The 17,894-nt window shown below is 35.7% G+C and overlaps 1 protein-coding gene across 1 annotated transcript in view; it reads right to left on the bottom strand.

Annotated features, from left to right (window-relative positions):
* The window catches only part of LOC117175532 (lysophospholipid acyltransferase 5-like), a 43,077-nt gene extending 25,404 nt beyond the window's left edge, over positions 1-17,673 (bottom strand). Inside the window, exon 1 of the mRNA XM_033365239.1 lies at positions 17,596-17,673. Coding sequence (XP_033221130.1) covers positions 17,596-17,673 — 78 coding nt within the window. The remainder of the gene's footprint in view (positions 1-17,595) is intronic.
* Between the last annotated feature and the right edge of the window lie 221 nt (positions 17,674-17,894).

The raw sequence follows: 17,894 nt of genomic DNA, 5'->3' as shown, positions 1-17,894 counted from the left end.
AGCCTTGGAGGAGATTATGTTGAGAAATAAAAAAAAAAAATTCTTAAAAACGTTGTTTTTCTTGGTCAGGCCGGAAACTTATCAATCCACCCTCGTATAGTTTAATTTTATAAAACATAATATTTTAATCATCTAATTCCTTCAAGATCCATTTTTTATTAAGTTTGATTAGAAGAAAATGTTTTTCCCATTTTTCGATTTTTTAGGAATTATCATGTTGTTTGTGCAATGCACTCTCTCCATTTAATCTAAACTCATAAGAAAGTTTATTCCCTATAGATTAACAGCTCTAAAAGGTCTTCCATAAAATGTTTAAAAAAAAATTAATATAATAAAAATACTGCCACAGAGGTAGTGAAGGAACTATTCTTCGTATTATTACTTATAAAAAAAAACGTGTTTGTCACTTTTATTTGTGATATTACATTATTCACAGTGTTATTTTAAATACAATTTGTATTTTATGATACTTTAAGGCCCCATCCACAAAAAATTTTGAGACAACACATAAAATGATATATAGTGCCAATATTTTCAATAGTTATAAGAATCTTTTGCTGACACTCATTCACGTGAGTGGCAGTTAATGAATGGCTGGCTTTTCAAATGACAGACAAAGAAAACAATTTTAAACAGCGTTTTCAAAAACATTGTATGTTAATTGTGAATATATTAAGTGGTTGTGTTCACATGTGATGGCACGCATGTTTTAGAGATTTTACTCAACCTCTACGATTGCCATGCTCTTTTTTATTAACGTAAGTGGCGCTAAAAAAGACACCTTCCCTCCACATGAAATGTAACGTTATATGTGAATAGCTCCGAAAAATGAGGTATAATATCTAAGGCTACCGATTTCGGTATTTTGACGGTTTCAGTGCGCTAAAATCTTATATTTTTACATGCAATTTGTTGACCTAAAACTTGATTTTTAGGCACTAGATTCCTTTCTCCAGAGCCGATCACACACATGAACGCTCCCAGTGCCCCAATCTCCGGATATCTATCAGTATTCAGCGAATATTTATTTTCTCTGTATCAAATTATTGTAATATTACAATATTACAAAAATCATAAATAAGACTCCAAATATGACTATTTAAAATTAATATGAATTAGAAAAGGAAAAAACCTGACAAATTAAAATAAATTTTTTTCCAACTTCCAATTCTGCGAATCGTCAGAGATTGTAGGCTTTTAAGATTGGTCTCAAACATAGACCCATTCTATTGTACATAATATTAAATGAACAAATTATTTTATAGTATACAATATTATTTATTTATTCAGAATACTTTGATATAACCTGATTACTTAATTAGCTTTTTGTTTTTGGCCCCGGTTAACTTTTATTATGAATCGGTTCTGAGACCCTTGCTACATTCTGCGTGCGAGTAGCTATAGCCACTAGCAATTTGAGTCGTTAATAATTTCTTGAAAATCAACTCGATTGGGCTAAAATTTTCCAGAAAGCTTCTTTGTACTATTGTTAACAACTTTCTCACTGGAAGTTCTTTATTGCTCAAAATTCGCTCGATAAAGGAAACGCTGGAAGTTACATTACATTACAGACTACATTCTCTAAAATTCTTATTGAAAAATTCTAAAACCTGACTGACTGAGCACAGGTTGAAGTGAAAAACGAATTAAAATTGATTTTTTTTCAAGAAAGTCAGTTTTTTGACTTTAATTAAAGAACTAGAAAAGCTGCAACTTTTTGCCAGGGAGAAAAAAGATTCGCATTGGAATTCTACATCCAGATACAGAATTTAAGAATAAAAATTCGAAAATGTTTTTTTAAGGCCTCCGAGGGTCTTCTCACTCCCGGCGAAATAATTTTATGTACCCTTATTCGATTCGGCAGCTTAATTATTAACCGATATTCAGGAATATTTTTTCGCATTCTTCCAAGTATATGAATAAACTAATTCTAGCACATAAAATTGAATGAAATCATCCTTTTAAATGTCAGGTTTCGTAACCGGCATGAATCTCATGCCAATGAAAGCATAGTTCGTTCCACATAATTCGACACGCCAAGCGTGTATCCGGCTATACTTTCGTGTGCACTTTAGCATTAATATTAATAATGTAAATATTAACTGATTGTCATGAATCTTTTTTTCACTTTCCTCAAATTATATTAAGAAACTAATTTTGCTAATTAAAACTGAATCAATCCATTTTTCATAATTTGCGATTTTGTAACTGACCTGCCTCTCATAATAATTAAAGGGTTATTCTTTACGACCAATTCGATGCGCTCCAGGGTTTCTGCCTCGTGAGTTTCACAAGGGTCGACGAGAGTACTGCGAGAATCCGCACACAGCTAACACTGAGTGTCACTGTAATTTTTCTCTACTGTTCTCTTCTTTTTTGATTATTAAACAAAATATAAACATTTTTTCGAAAACCAGCACTGGTCAGGAAAATAGAATAGTACACTCCTCTTAAATTGACGGGAGCAAAAAAATTCCAAATTTTTTGGTAAATTTTGACGGGCTGTATTTAGGTGAAAATGGTCGTATCGAGTTCTCAGAAACCAATGGGTGTACAGATAATTAAAGGACAGTTTCAAAATCTAAAAAAATGTCTACAAGATTCATTCACGACTTTTGAGAAAAAATTCTTTTCTACCCTCGGCATTGAGTTGCAAAAAGTGAAAAAAGTAACTTTTTCCCTTGTTTTGGTAAATGAACTGCAGATTTTCAAATATTGATGGAAAGGTTTAATTCTTGAAGAAATTTTCACTACTCCATGTACCCCCAATAGCCCTGTATATTCAAATTTTCGTTTTAATTCAAAACATTTTTTTCCCAATAATTTGAAAAAAAATGTTTGTAAATACTGAGTTGATCTTGAAGTAGTTGATCTCTTCAATACCTCAATTTTCCTTATTAAAATTTAATTGCAACGCATTTCGAACATGTGTTGAACTTTGCGAGGATTAATCATTGTGCGTTACTGATGTAAGGTTACATTGCGATACACGTTACATTGCATGCTTCTGATTAATTTTGAAAAAAAAAACTTCTTTAAGAATTTTTTTTTTCATTAAAAAGAAGTTGACTAAAGTTTTCTTGCAAAATTTTGATTTTTTACTTATCAACCACCGGCATTCAAAAAACTCCAAACTCATTTTCCAAATAATGTGTGTATGTTTGCGTGTGTATGCAGTGTGTTTGTGGTTCTTTAGGAGAAATGGGACCTGGTGGTTTGTCAGTTCCACAGTATTTAATGACTCCAAACTCGTTCTCTAAAGCAGCAATTCCCAAACTTTTTTTGCACTTTCTGGGGAGCGGCAGGGCTGCCACCCTAAAAATTTTTCACAATACTGGAACCCAAGAGAAACACTGGACGCCAGGCGTTCGTGCTCGGTTGCTTGCTTCGCTGATTTTTTCGTTGTTAGAGAATTAGAGCCGGTTGAGAAAAATGAAAAGTTGGTTAAATATATTAATCAATAGAATTTTTATAAGTTGCGTTAGATTTGTTAGATTATGACATAAACGTTAAAAAAAGGTAGAAGAAAATCGGATAACTTCAAGAGTTATCGCACTTTTGTTGCATTCATACGATTTGTAAATATTTCATTTATTAGTTCGGATATTAACCGATTTTCAAAAACTTTGCTTTCATTTTCTTTAAATTATGTCACGAAATTCATTAAGCTAATTAAAATTGAATTAAGCAAAGTCTTTATAATTTTAGTAATTGTAATTTCATAACAATGAAAGGGTCATTCGTGGTACGTATACGAAAATTGAGGAAAGCAGCCCTCTGCTCGCAGCGAGGAGCCTGCCTAGCTGCTCGGCCCAGGGTGGCTTCCCCCTACCGACGGCAGGCTAATGTGCCGGCGGCACTAGTTTGGGAAACGCTGCTCTAAAGAGTGCATGATAGTCTGTTCAGTATCTAGTGTTTCCGCCTCTACTCACAATCACCGCTTGCAACAATGCACGCATATTCGAAATAAAATTCCGAATCATCGACTGCGGAATTCTTGGCGGACCGAAAGGAGCCTTTACAAGGTACCCTCAAAGACTACATTGAGTCCATCTTCGGTTTCTTCTTAAAAAACTAAAAAAAAAACATCAAGTTCAACTTTTAAATTGTTGAAATTCGGATTCTACGTTAAAATTTCAATTAAAAACTCAAGGGGTGATCGCAATACTTTTTTTGCAGCGGTAAAAATTAAAAAAATGTCATGAACTCCTGCTAAATGTGACTTAAAGCGCATCCATAATAGCTCAAGTAGTATGTTGTGCTCAAAGTTTAAAAATAAAATTCTTTCAATTGCATCTCAGCGTTATCGTCGCCGGATATTAGCTCTCATATATTACAACGCTGCTGAAGGCTGGTGACCTTCTCAGCATGAAAACAAAATCACAAACCCAAGACGACTCTCGGTTCTAGTTCTAACTCCCCCCTCTCCCAACCCTCCCTTATTAACTGAAGTTTTGGTGGGACTGCGGTTATAACTACAATCTCCACCATATGACGATTTGATACTTAACTTTGACATGATTTCAACTCAACAAATAAACTTATTGCATAAAGGTGATAGTTGGGCATATAATATAAACAATGAATACTACAGACTACAAAATAGCCTCGGAAAGGACTGGAACTTTAATTAACAAAAGGAATGCACACGGAAAATCTAAAGGTCATGTTTTAGGCGACGAATGGAGACTGAATGTTTGGAATTCTAGGGGGTAAATGATCTCAAAGTAAAAGAATTGCGTGAAACTATAGACGTGAGGAAACTGGATATATTATGTGTGCCTGAAACAAAGAAAAAAGGATGCGAAACCAAAGACCTAAAAAACGGCGTGTTGAAAGGCGGATTTGAAATATGGTCAGGAGTAGACAGTGATGATGAAATTCAGGCTGCCCAAAAAGCAAAGAGAGAAGCGTACAGGAGAAATATGAATATCGCAGGTCTTAGCAATGAGGAAAGAAATAGATGTAGAAATGATTATAGACCCGAAAACAGGATACTAAAACGATTAGTTAAGGAAAATAAAGATACAATTAGAGCAGAAGGAGAGATGAAAATACAAAACGACTTTGAAGGAAGCAAGAAACTGCTTCATAAAAAAATGAAAGGAAACAAAAGTACAGAATTTGTCAACATCAGAAATAGTGGGGGGGGGGGGCTGGTATATGATGCAGACGGAATACTAGACGCTTCCATAAACTATTTTAAGGGAAAATTCGGAGATAAAGCTATAGGGCACCACAACTGCAATGTTGAACACGATGCGATAGAAAACTCAATTGAGAAAGTATGTGTCACTGAGGTTAGGGATATAATTAAGAACTTGACAAACGGTAAGGCTGCCGGGGTAGATGGTATTAACGCTGAAATGCTTAAACACGGTGGCGAGTGCATACCACACAGATTATGCGAATTGATAAATTTATTTTTGGAGATAGGAGACGTCCCAGCGACTGCAATAATTACAGAGGGATTAGCTTATTAAGCACCGTGAGTAAAATATAACCAAAAATACTTATTCGTAGGGTATTGAAAATAACAAAAGCAAAGATTTGGGAAGCCCAAAGTGGGTTTAATCCAGGAAGCTCATGTACGGATCAAATATTTAGCTTAAGGCAAATAACAGAAGAAAGTTTGAGAGTAGGAAAAAAAGTTTTCTGTGCATTTGTTGACCTGGAAAAAGCTTTTGACAAGGTTGAGAGAAGTAAACTTTGGGAAGTCCTGGAAGTGTATGGAGTCAATGGATGGCTCCTACAAGCTATAAAAACAATATATACGGGTAGCAAAGCGAGTGTAAGGGTGAATGGGAAATTGAGTCACAGTTTCGATATTATTCAAAGATTTAGACAAGGATGCGTTATGTCTTTAGAATGTGTGAATGAGACACTAGTTAGACGTGACATAAGAAGTCACAGAAACACGAGAGCCTGCATGAAAAATGCATAAACATAAAATAAGCTAGAGAAGTATGCCAGGACAGGAAAGTATGGCGGCAAATGGTTAACAAAAAGAGTGTCAGTAGAGTAAATCACGCCGGAAACAAAAGACTTTGGCTACTAATGGACCCAAGTGGGGAACATTACATAACGACTTTGTGAGGATCTTGAGTGACGATCTTGAGTGAGCCGCGCCTACTCCGAAAGGGAAGTGGCTTAATGGTGTAATAAAAGAAAATGCACTTGAAGCCGCCTGCGGCCCATGTAAATAACAGGTATTTTATTTTTTAAAGTTTTTAACGCTGCAAGAAAAAGTATTGCAATTACCCCGTGAGTTTCTAATACAAATTTTAACGTAGAATCCGAATTTCAACAATTTACAAGTTGATCTTGCTGTTAATTTTTAGTTTTCAAAGAAGGAACCGAAGGGGGAGTCAGTGGGGTCTTAAAGGTTCATTCGTAGAGGTTCATTTCGGTTTCTTCGGTCCGCCAGGGATCCTGTCCCCAACTCAATCGTCTAAACCTTAAAAAAATTAATGTAAGTAGTAAAATTTGCACATTCGTTGCAAACCTTGCATACACGTAACCTATGATTATTTTGGAGCATTTTTAGCGATTTCTAGCGGAGATAAATAGAAACTTTGAAAGTCGATTAAGTCGAGATCACGTGACTAAGTTAATTCACAAAAATTTTCTGTAAAGAATGAAATGATCTTTATTTTCTTCGGTCCTCACTACGTGCACACGGATTGAGACATCGTTTTCAGGATTTAGGAAGTTATACCGAAAGGACTAAGGAACGTTTGTATACAGGGTGTCTAAAACGTCCCGGGACGGTTGGATATTTCCTCAGGTAAAATATTGTTCAAAAAAGTAAAGGTCATTCATGAAAAAAATTTCAACTAGAAATTGAATGGTGACCTTCATTTTGAAATTGAAGTTGGCCTTCATGGCTTTTTGAAGGTCAACTTTGTTTTTTTTTTAATGGAAACCTCCTTTTTTTACATCTGCAATCGATAGAGCGGAAAATTCTACGTTCAGATACGTAACCAAGTCATAGGTCAATTGTAACGTTTAAGGTCAGTTAGAGTTTGTTTGAAATTAACAAAGTTTTCGAAGAGGTCAATGCAATTCCTGATGAAAATTTCAACGAGAAATTCATTGGTGAGCTCTATATTGATCTTGGTGATGATCTTCAAGGTTTTTTCAAGGTTTTTTCCAAACTGTTTACGTTTACGTTTAGCATTACCCAGGAACAACGACGTGGGCGCATCTATTCTCTTTGGCGTGCTTGATTAGCGTGAGTCCCCTCGCCTCTCACGTTTCGGGATGCTTGATTAGCGTGATTCCCATTGCCTCTCACGTTTCGGGGTGCTTAATTAGCGTGATTCCCCTTGCCTCTCACGCTTCAGTGAAGATGTTTGAACTGAAAACCTTGACCTTCTTGACAAAGAGCTATGCGATTGTAAAAATGAGTTACAGCATTACGAATCATCTCCCTATCAAGCAAAGTAGCCTGTTGCAGAATCCGATTCTGCAATTTGTCTAAACTTTGCGGTTGCGTTGAGTATACTTTGCTCTTTAAATAACCCCAAAGAAAATAATCGAGAGGCGTCAGATCAGGAGATCTAGCAGGCCACTCGATTTCACCCCTTCTTCCAATCCACCTTTGAGGAAACTGAGTGTCCAAATGTGATCGAACCTCCCTACGGTAATGAGCCGCTGCTCGGTCCTGCTGGAACCAAATATTTTGAAAATTATCGCCTGTAATCTCCCTTATTGTTGGTACAATTTGGTTTCTGAGAAGCTCTTCATATGCACGGGCATTGAGATTACCATCGATGAAGAAAGGGCCTATCAATGTATCACTGAAGAGACCGGCCCAAACATTAATCTTTTGTGCATATTGTGTGCGACTCTCCAACATCCAATGAGGATTTGTGTCGGACGAAAATCTACAATTTTGCCCGTTAAATTCACCTTTTAAATTAAAAGTAGATTCATCTGAAAATACAGTATTGTACAAGAAAAGAGGATCTCTATCTCAGGATAGGAGCAACGTCACGCTCATCATTAGCTCGACGTAAACTAAGGTGTGGGTTTTCAACCAATGCTCGGGCTATGTCCATCTGCATCTCCTTAGATCCTGAAGATTTTGGCCGACCAGTTCCCTAAAGGTCCTTGATAGAGCCATGATTCATAAAACGCCTTACAGTTCTTTCAATTGTTGATTTTGAGAGAGGATTTAACCCTTCTCCATTACGAAAGTGCGATTAAAAAGCAAACGAACTTGATCATAAAATCGAACTCGATCTTCCCAACCACGCATCATTAATACAGATACCTTCTCTCGTTCCGAAAGTTTAGCTTGCGCCATAATAATATTTTAGCGGAAGATAGAAGGTATGAACTAGTAATACGTAAACTTAGTTTCGATTCGTAATATTCGTATAGAAAAACGGTATAGGACTTATGGTATCGCCTTACGTATTGACTTAGGTATCGAAAAACGGTATAGGACTGTATAACTCTTCGGGGAGGAACAGAACTCTCACCAGAACACCTGGAACTTTTAATGAAAAATTTCCTAATGATTTTGCAATATTCAAAACGCTGTAACCAAGATCAATACAGAGCTCACCATTGAATTTCTCGTTGAAATTTACTTCAGGAATTACACTGACCTCTTGGAAAACTTTGTTAATTTCAAATAACCTCCAACTGACCTTGAACGTTACACTGACCTATGACTTGGGTACGTAACTGAACGTAGAATTTTCCGCTCTATCGATTGCAGATGTAAAAAAGGGAGTTTCCATTTTAAAAACAAAGTTGACCTTCAAACTGCCATGAAGGTCAACTTCAAGGTCAAAATGAAGGTCACCATTTAATTCGTCGTTGAAATTTATTTCAAAAATTATACTGACTTCTGGGAAAACTTTGTTAATTTCAAATAACCTCTAACTGACCTTGAAAGTTACAATTGACCTATGACTTGGGTACGTACCTGAACGTAGAATTCTCCACTCTATCGATTGCAGATGTAAAAAAGGGTGTTTCCATTAGAAAAACAAAGTTGACCTTTAAAAAGCCATGAAGATCAACTCCAAGGTCAAATGAAGGTCACCATTGAATTCCTCGTTAAAATTTACTTCAGAAATGACCTTCACTTTTTTGTAAAATATTTTACCTGAGGAAATATCTAACCGTCCCGGGACTTTTTAGATTTAAACAAATCGAGGAACACCTTAAAATGTTATACTCGAAAATCCGTCCAAGTCCCATCTTGAGAAATGTTCATCTTCAGAAAATAATTAAAACTTTCTCGTGGTTATGTATTCTTGTGGATTTTTTGTATTGGTGTGACACAATTCTAAATTATGCCAAACCAATAATAATAAAATTTCGCCCGGGGGCGAAAGGCACAAAAATTTCATGAACGAACTTAGTCACGTGATCTCGACTTTATCGACGTTCAAAGTTTCTTTTTTTCTCCGCTAGAAATCACTAAAATTACTCCAAAAATAATGATAGGTTACGTGTGTGCAGATACTCATTTGTTGATTTGCAACAAATGTGCAAATTTTATGGCTTACATTAATTTTTTAAAATGTTTAGACGATTTAGTCCAAAAATTGTGTCAATGCTCAATATATGCAAACCACATATTCAGAAATGCATCAAACCAAAAATTATCTGCAAAGTGCTATAACTCGAATGGTAATATCGTATTTCATCGATTTAGAAATAAAGTTTTTTTAAAACTATAAGTATATTGATGTATGCAAACGTTCTTTAGTGATTTTTACTTAATCTGTCAAATCTTAAACACGATATCTCAATCCGTGTGGACACAGTGAACACCAAAAAAAAATGGTCATAACCGGGGACTAGTTTGGTCACGTGGTCATGAAGAGCATGCCCTTAAGCCGCGTTCTAATGCAGCCAAATTGTTAAAATTTATGTAATTTTCAGGCAATCGACGGCCCACGATATCACAGACGTGCTCAATAGGATTGAGATCAGGGCTCATAGCAGAATGCCTCAACAACGTGATTTCATGTGTCTCAAATTACCGACGGGTTATGTTCGCTGTGTGAGGGCGAGCATTATCCTGCAGCAAAATGAATCCTCTCGTGTTTCGTCGTCTAGGCCAGCAATTCCTAAACTGCTCCCCTGAGTAGGGTTGCTACACGGCGGTAGGGGAATGCCACCCCCAGACGGGTAACTCGGTAGGCGTAACAAAAGTGCAATAACTTTTGAAGTTATTAACCGATTTTTTTCTACCTTTTTCTAATGTTCTCCTCATAGTCCAGAAAATCTAACGCTGCTTATTAAAATTCGTTAATGAATATTTAACTAAATTTTCCATTTTTCCTAATCGGCTTTAATTTTCTTATAATGGGAAGGTCGAGCGCGACAAGCCAGCACATGCCCGCATCACAGGCTGTCAAGTGTCCTCCCTTTGGTTTAAGTATTATGAAAAAAATTGAGGGTGGCGGCCCTACCGCTCCCCAGAAAAAGCGAATAAATTTTCGGAATCGATGGTCTAGGCAATACAAATGGTATCAAGATCTGATCGATGTAGCGCTGAGCATTAAGCTTTTCGCGGGCAATGACCAAAGAAGTTCGCGAAGTAAGCTGCAACGAGACGAATAAAGTTTTGTCGATAACGTTCTCCCCGAAGACGCCAAGTCCGGTAATAAGCGTGGAATTTAGAAAAATTAAGAATTTGTATTTCCTATGCATACGCGATTTTTCCTCCGTCTAAAAGTCCCCCAATAGGGAGAGAAAAAGTGCAAATCCTATTCCTCTCAATCGGCTTACTAAAATTTAACGAAAGCATTTATTTAACCTATTTTTCATTATTAAATCTTTTTATAACTTATAAATTCAAAAAATATTCAAATTTATATTTATTTATATTTTAATAATTTATGGAAACGTCTTAAAAAATGCATTGAAGAAATATATTTAAATGTGTGAATTAAAATAATTTTAACTTATTAACAAACTTATTTAAAAATTCCACACATTTGGGGAATAGAAGACATCTCTCAGAGGTTATCTGTCGGTACAATTACAAGGAATTAAATATATTAAAAACACGTTCCCTTTAGGGAAATAGGAATCTATGCAGCGGTTGCTATGGAAATAGAAATAAATACGTTTCTGAGATATCCTATTCTTATAATGACATTTTAGACAGTTGGAAAATTGACACATTCAAAATAATAAAATAATCTTCACTTTTACCCTAAAAATCTAAAAATATTAATTTTTCTCTATTCAACGCTCATTACTGGGAGCTTAAGGTCTTCTATCGTTACCGTACAGACAAAATTTTATATGGCGAGCGATTGAGGAAATCTCGAGCTCGAGGCGCCGGAGCGGAGGAAAATTCTCAGAGGAGAATTCTGACCCCCACTCCTGACATTTTCACTCTGGGTGATGAAAGATATTTTATTTAATTAACTATGTGTGAAATTTTTTTCATTACATGACATTGATGTAAAAATGAAACAAAATAAGAATGCGGATCATGAAATAAGCTTTGATTTGTTATAATTTTTTATCTTTCTAAAATAGATTATTTATTGAATAAATTTTATAATAAGTACAATGTATAGTATGTAAAAGTACGTACACTTCTTTTTACAAATTTATAAAATATTTTTGCTTCAGAATGCCGAAATTTCTGTCAGGGATAAATTTAGTATGTCCTGTCAGAAGGAAATTGTGTGAGATTTTCTTGTTCCATCCACTCAAAACACGTCATATAAGGTAATGAATCATGGCATTGTTTTTGTTTTGTCCGACGCAATTATCAGCAAACAAAACTAAGTCTTTTGCTGATTGCATCTTCTCCAAATAGCAGTGCAACATGCTAATTACTTAATTGGCACCCTTTCCTGTAGCATCTTCCTCATCGATCAAAAAGTTGGTTTGAACCTGCGTTGTCTCATTTTGTACTCGAAAAATGCAATATTTCCGAAGAGCTTTGAAGTATGATGATCCAACCTGCTGCGGACTGCTTGGAAAGAAAACGTTTTGCGCGAAATCGAATGACGCTCGGCTAATGTCTCTGGTGCAGCAGATTAGGTTTTTGTCTCCACGAATTGTAATATTCTCGTTCAACATTGGCTGATGTCAAATGCTCCATAGCATTGAGCAGTTGGGCTTCTTTCGATTTATCTTCGAGGTTCGCTGCTTGAATTATATCCAGATTATTTTGCCGGCAAATATCGCACAGATCATCAGCTACCTTCATGGTTATCACGTCCGGACAGCAATCTTTCCAAATTTTTCTAAATGAATTCATTGAAATCACAATATCACGTGTTTCCTCAGTTTTTACTTTTTTATATTGTTAATATAGAGAGTTTTTTGTCTCTGACGATGGTAATTTCATCACTTTGTAATTGTGAAATTGAGGTAGGCGACCTCGGAAAGGAAGCGCTGTTTTCTCCGCAAGTGTGGTGATGAATTTAAATACATTTTCAACTTCATTATCTGATATGACATTGCTTCTTCTTGCCACTTTTTGGAAAGACTTATGTACTCTTGGAACAATACCATGCTGTTCGCAATGACACAATAAATTCTTATAACGCTTTATCTCCAAATTGAAAAGGAAGAAATACATGTTGCGACAGATTTGTAGGTCTGCAAAATAGTGTGTAACGTGCAAGTGATTTATTGTTGCATCTGGTTTGATGCTAGACTTGCCCCTTTTCGTGATATTTCCATATTCGGTCAGTAAATCATCAATACGTCGATGAGCTTGTAAGTGTGCTAGAATTAGGAGGTCTTGTTCATTCTTGTCCAGCTCCATGAAATCGTGTTTAAAAAATTTGGTGGTTTAGCAATACAAAAAACATAATAAATTCTATAAGAATTATGTCATCTAATATTGATTTCGATGACCACAATTTCATTTTAAAAATGTAGTAAAACGATAATAGCCTAATTGATAATTACAAATTTTGTGAAAATAACTGTAAATGTTGATTTTTAATTCCAATTATTTTTTTACGTTAGAAAGTTTTAAACGCTAAGAAGGAATTCCAGTGACAGTTAAAGTCAAAATATAGTCCCTTTCTTACTCAAGTATTCTAATGTTATATGTGTAGACGTGTTTAGTTTAGTATTTGTTATAATGTAGACCTAAAACTTTGAGCAATTTCACCTGAAGTTTTTTATTTAATTAAATTTACTATCCATTGATAATCAGTGATATTTCACTTATAAAATAATTAAATTAAGGATTTTACTGTTTTGAACAGTGAGTTTTCAGTGTCTACGCACTGTAATATCACTGATTCGCAATTAATTTTTCACTGAATATCTAATGACTACTTTCTGTCTTCAAAATTTGTGGAACTTGATTGATTTGCTTAAAAAGTAAAGCTACAAAAAGTATCCTTATTTATAAAGTATATTAATAGTAAATAAATCTCAAAAACACATAAAAAATCTGGATGAAGAAGACTTCAGAAATTCCGTGAACTCCTTGAACTCCATAAATTCCGTGAATATCTTAATTCTGTGAATTCAATGAATTTCATGTTTCGTTTTGATTCTGTGAATTCCGTGCCTTCCATGAATTCCGTGAAATTAATAAATTCAGCGAATTCCGTGAATTCCATTATTTCCATGAATTTCTTTAATTCCTTTAATTCCATAAATATTGTGAATTCCGTACATTTCGTGAATTCCTATATTTCCATGAATTCCACGAATTCCGCGAATTTCCGTGAATGTCATGTATTCCGTAAATTAGATCAATTCCGTGAATTCCTTGATTTCCTTGTTGCAAAATTTTCGTCTTAAAATGTTCTAATATATGTAATGACATGTTAGACTATTTGAGATTTTTCACATTCGTTTCTATAGGAAACCTTTACATTAATATAACTTTCTGGCAAATTCTTGCATTTCTAGAATGACAGGATTTCTTTCTTATTGTATTGAATATACCGTATTTTTGTGTAATCATCATCGCATTAATTGAGATAGTGGATTACAGATCTAAATGATAAAACTGCTACGTAAAGTACCCGTATTGTACAGCTATATCCTTAGGAATAAAGCTGTTACACCTATTCCTGCAGCAGTCGTCTTTTACTAAATCGTGCAACTTTTTTATGTCACTTAAACTATCATCTTTTTTGCTTTGTTGTACGAAACGCGAATGCTACACGAATTAATTATTAATAAATGATGCTTGGAAATTCAGACCTCTATTTCATATAAAACTTTTTCTTAATGTTACCATCAGTATGATTGGACTTATTACATAAATTACACAGCCACACAAAAAAAAAAGTGTGCGGATCTGGTAACGAGACACACGTATTCCTATGGATTTTGGGGCGCTGAATTCAAATTCGGTATCAAAAATCACCCATCACGTCATGGTTGAGCCATAAACTCAAAAAATGACGAAAAACCATGCACTGAGGCAAATAAATTTCAAAATAATGCCAGTGATGCAAATTTTCACTTCAAAAACATTTCGATAACTGTAAAGGATCAACCCTTGCCTGATATCAACTTATTTAACATAACTTTACTCAACAGAACCTGAACTCACCAAACCCGAATTAACAGAAATTTATTGAACTACACGTAAAGCTCTGGAAGTTTATTTTCCCAGTAGCAAATGTGTCCTACATCGAATGGGTCAATTCGAGCCTAACATAGAAATGAATCTAACCTAGCCTAACCTAACCTAACCTAACCTCACGAAACACAATTAAACTGATTGTGTTGTCCCGTTGTGTTTGCGGTACCGTTTGAATCAGCTTAGACTTAACCTGCAAAGGGGTCAAACCTATCCTAACCTTGAAAAACCTGACCTAACCTAACCTAACTTAACTTCACGTAACACAATTAAACTTATTGTGTTGTCTTGTTCTGTTTGCGGTACCGTTTCATTCAGCTTCGGCTTAACCTACATAGAGGTTTAAACTATCCTGACCTAACAAAACCTGACCTAACCTAACCTAGCTGAATGAAATTCAACCACACGTGTAGCTATGTAAGCGTACGGTTCTTAGTCTTAAGTGTGTGCTATATTTAATAGGTTAACTCGATCTTAACCTACAAAAGAGTCTAACTTAACAGAACCTAATGAAATTTTGCTTAACGCAACACAACTTAACATAAGAGTTCCCGTTGTAACACAATAAAATTCATTTCATTGTACTAAAGGTGGTCAAAAATTTAGACGCACATTACTCATTTGAAGAAACTTAGAACTACAAGTAGAATTGACCCCATTTCAATTAATCTGACAATGTTTGTATCAATTAAAATGTAGAACTGTAACTTAAACATGCAAATGAATAAGAGTTTTATTTAACATTTTGTTCTCTCTGCTTTTCTTAGGCTTAGGGGAATTTATACTATCTTTCGTGTTTACATTTTATCTTGCTTTTTATCGTAATTAAATTGATTTATAGACCTACTTCAGTCTATTCTCTGCCTGCTATAACGTGTCCTTTTTTCTTCGAAGGAATGATGCAAAGGGTTACGCTTACGTTTAAGACCTACATTCGTTTCCCTTTTCCACAATCAGCAAAAGTCAGCTATCATGACCTCGTTCCATCTACCCTGATATCTTTGTTCTATCACTTTTATGTCTTGATGAAAACGTTCCCCTTGTTCTTCGCTGAAATCACCAACATTTTCTGGAAACTTATCCAGATGGGAATCTAGGAAGTGAATTTTTAAATTCATCAAGCAGCCTAACTTTTTGTAGTTTCTTATCATTTTCGCAACAATATTATCGTAGTTTGGACTTTTTTGTTACCGAGGAAATTTACGTTTACTGATGACCATTGAGTGAGCTATAGGGATAGGAGCGTAAGTATTCGTGTTATGCAGTAAAATAGCCTTAATGCTGCGTTTTGACGAATCAATGAAAAGTCGCCATTCTTTGTCTCTGTACACATTTTTCTTCAAGTGGTTTATTAGTCCGTTAACTTCAGTGCAGTACACTGAAGACGTCTCTTCGTCTTTAACGAAAAACTTTCTGAATTCTTTGTCACTGTTGCGATAGAATGAAACTTTTGTCTTTGGCTCTAGAAGATTTCTTCTTTTTAGAAATGAAGCGGCAAATTCAGCGCCGTCTTTCGGTAATCCAAGATCTCTAATAAAATCATTCAGTTCTAGTTGCGACACTAATATTGGAACCTTCAATTTCATTTAATGCACGCCATATTCGTCATCTTTTTCGTCATTTTCATCGGAATCATCAGAACTATTTTCTGTTCTATCACTGGTTTCACTACCGTCTCCATGACGTTGACTTTCAACTTCCATTCTATCATCTTCTAAAGCGCTTAAATCAGTCTGGCGTGCATTTTTATTAATTTCAATTGCTCTTGTGACTGCACACATTAATGTACTAAATGTTATTTTAATTTTTGGCGTTGAACCCTTTGATGGAATTCATGCAAAAGTAGCAGTCCTTCGCAATAACGGGTTTTTTCCATGTGGTTGGTGTAGAGTACTTGCGGTACTTTTCGTTGTTTGAATTTTTTAGACGATGCAACATAAGTCTGCAGGAATTGTCAATGACGTAAGGAACCCATTTTCTTTCTTGGTGCAGCAATTTACGGTCAAAACACTTTTCGTAAAGACTTTTCACTCCCTCGTCGATTGATTTTCGCAAACTGCTCACTTCATATTTACTGCAAATGTAAAAGAATGAATCTGAGCTATTCTTGCAGGCATGCGATTGAGAAATGCTATCAGTTTTTTTCCTTGTAGCATGAGACTTTACACCAACCAAGTGGTCCATTAATGAAGGGCTACGGTTGCATGAGGACGACGTCGGAGAGCCCGCTTCCCCACCATGACCAAACGCCGATACTGGGGTTTTTCCCTGCATCGTAATACACTTTTTACCTGTGTCTGCCATGACGGCATGATTGCCGTTTACCCAGGGACTCAGCCAATGTGGATCCGTTGCCCACCGTCACCACGTGGAGGTGCCCTGGTTACAGACACAGGCGAATAATGCTAGCAACAAGCGGTTACGGAACTCCAGACGTTTACTGCTATCAATGTCAAAATATGAAAGTACGCAAGAACAGGGTTGCCAGCGTAATCGGTTAGGTTAGGTCAGGTTTTGTTAGGCTAGGATAGATTAAACCTCCATTTAGGTTAAGCCGAAGCTGAATGAAACGGTACCGCAAACACAACGGGACAACACAATCAGTTTAATTGTGTTTCGTGAGGTTAGGTTAGTTTAGGTTAGGCTAGGTTAGATTTATTTCTAGGTTAGGTTCGAGTTGACCCATTCGATGTAGCACACATTTGCTACTGGGAAAATATGCTTCCAGAGCTTTACGTGATGGCTGATTTTTGATACCGAATTTGAATTCAGAGCCCCAAAATCCGTAGGAATACGTGTTTCTTGTTACCAGATCCGCATTTTTCTTGTGTGGCTGTGTTATTAAACTAATGATACAAGACTTTTTAGGTTCCTAAATCGCCTTCGTGCTCGTTTTGTGAAATTCACATTTACTAATAAAGTTTTGTTTCACAAGTTAAGTAAAATGTTTCGGTTTTAAAACGTTGATAAAACGAGTACAAAAAATATAAATTTCATTTTAATTACCATTTTTTTATTACATTACATTTTCTCACCTCACCCGTTTCTTCATCTGATACCCAGTTGTAGATTGAAGTTCCAACAATTTTTTCATACTCCTGCTCAGGATTCATTTTTTGTCAACACTTTTTGTCGAAAAATTTATAAACGCCGAAAACTGGTATTTAACCTAAGAAGCACGTTGAAAGAAGCACGTGGATTCTTTAGAGAGTAGAGCTCGACGCAAGGAACGTGGCGAGTATTGGGGGAAGTGGTGAGAGACGAAGAAGAGCGAAGGCGTCAAGCTGCCATCTTGCACGCGTTTAAGGGCATGTGATACTTAGAAAATTGTCGA

This window comes from Belonocnema kinseyi, chromosome 6 (genome assembly GCF_010883055.1).
Source record: "Belonocnema kinseyi isolate 2016_QV_RU_SX_M_011 chromosome 6, B_treatae_v1, whole genome shotgun sequence".
NCBI classification, from domain to species: Eukaryota; Metazoa; Arthropoda; class Insecta; order Hymenoptera; family Cynipidae; genus Belonocnema; species Belonocnema kinseyi.
This window is presented reverse-complemented; position numbering and strand designations above follow the sequence as displayed.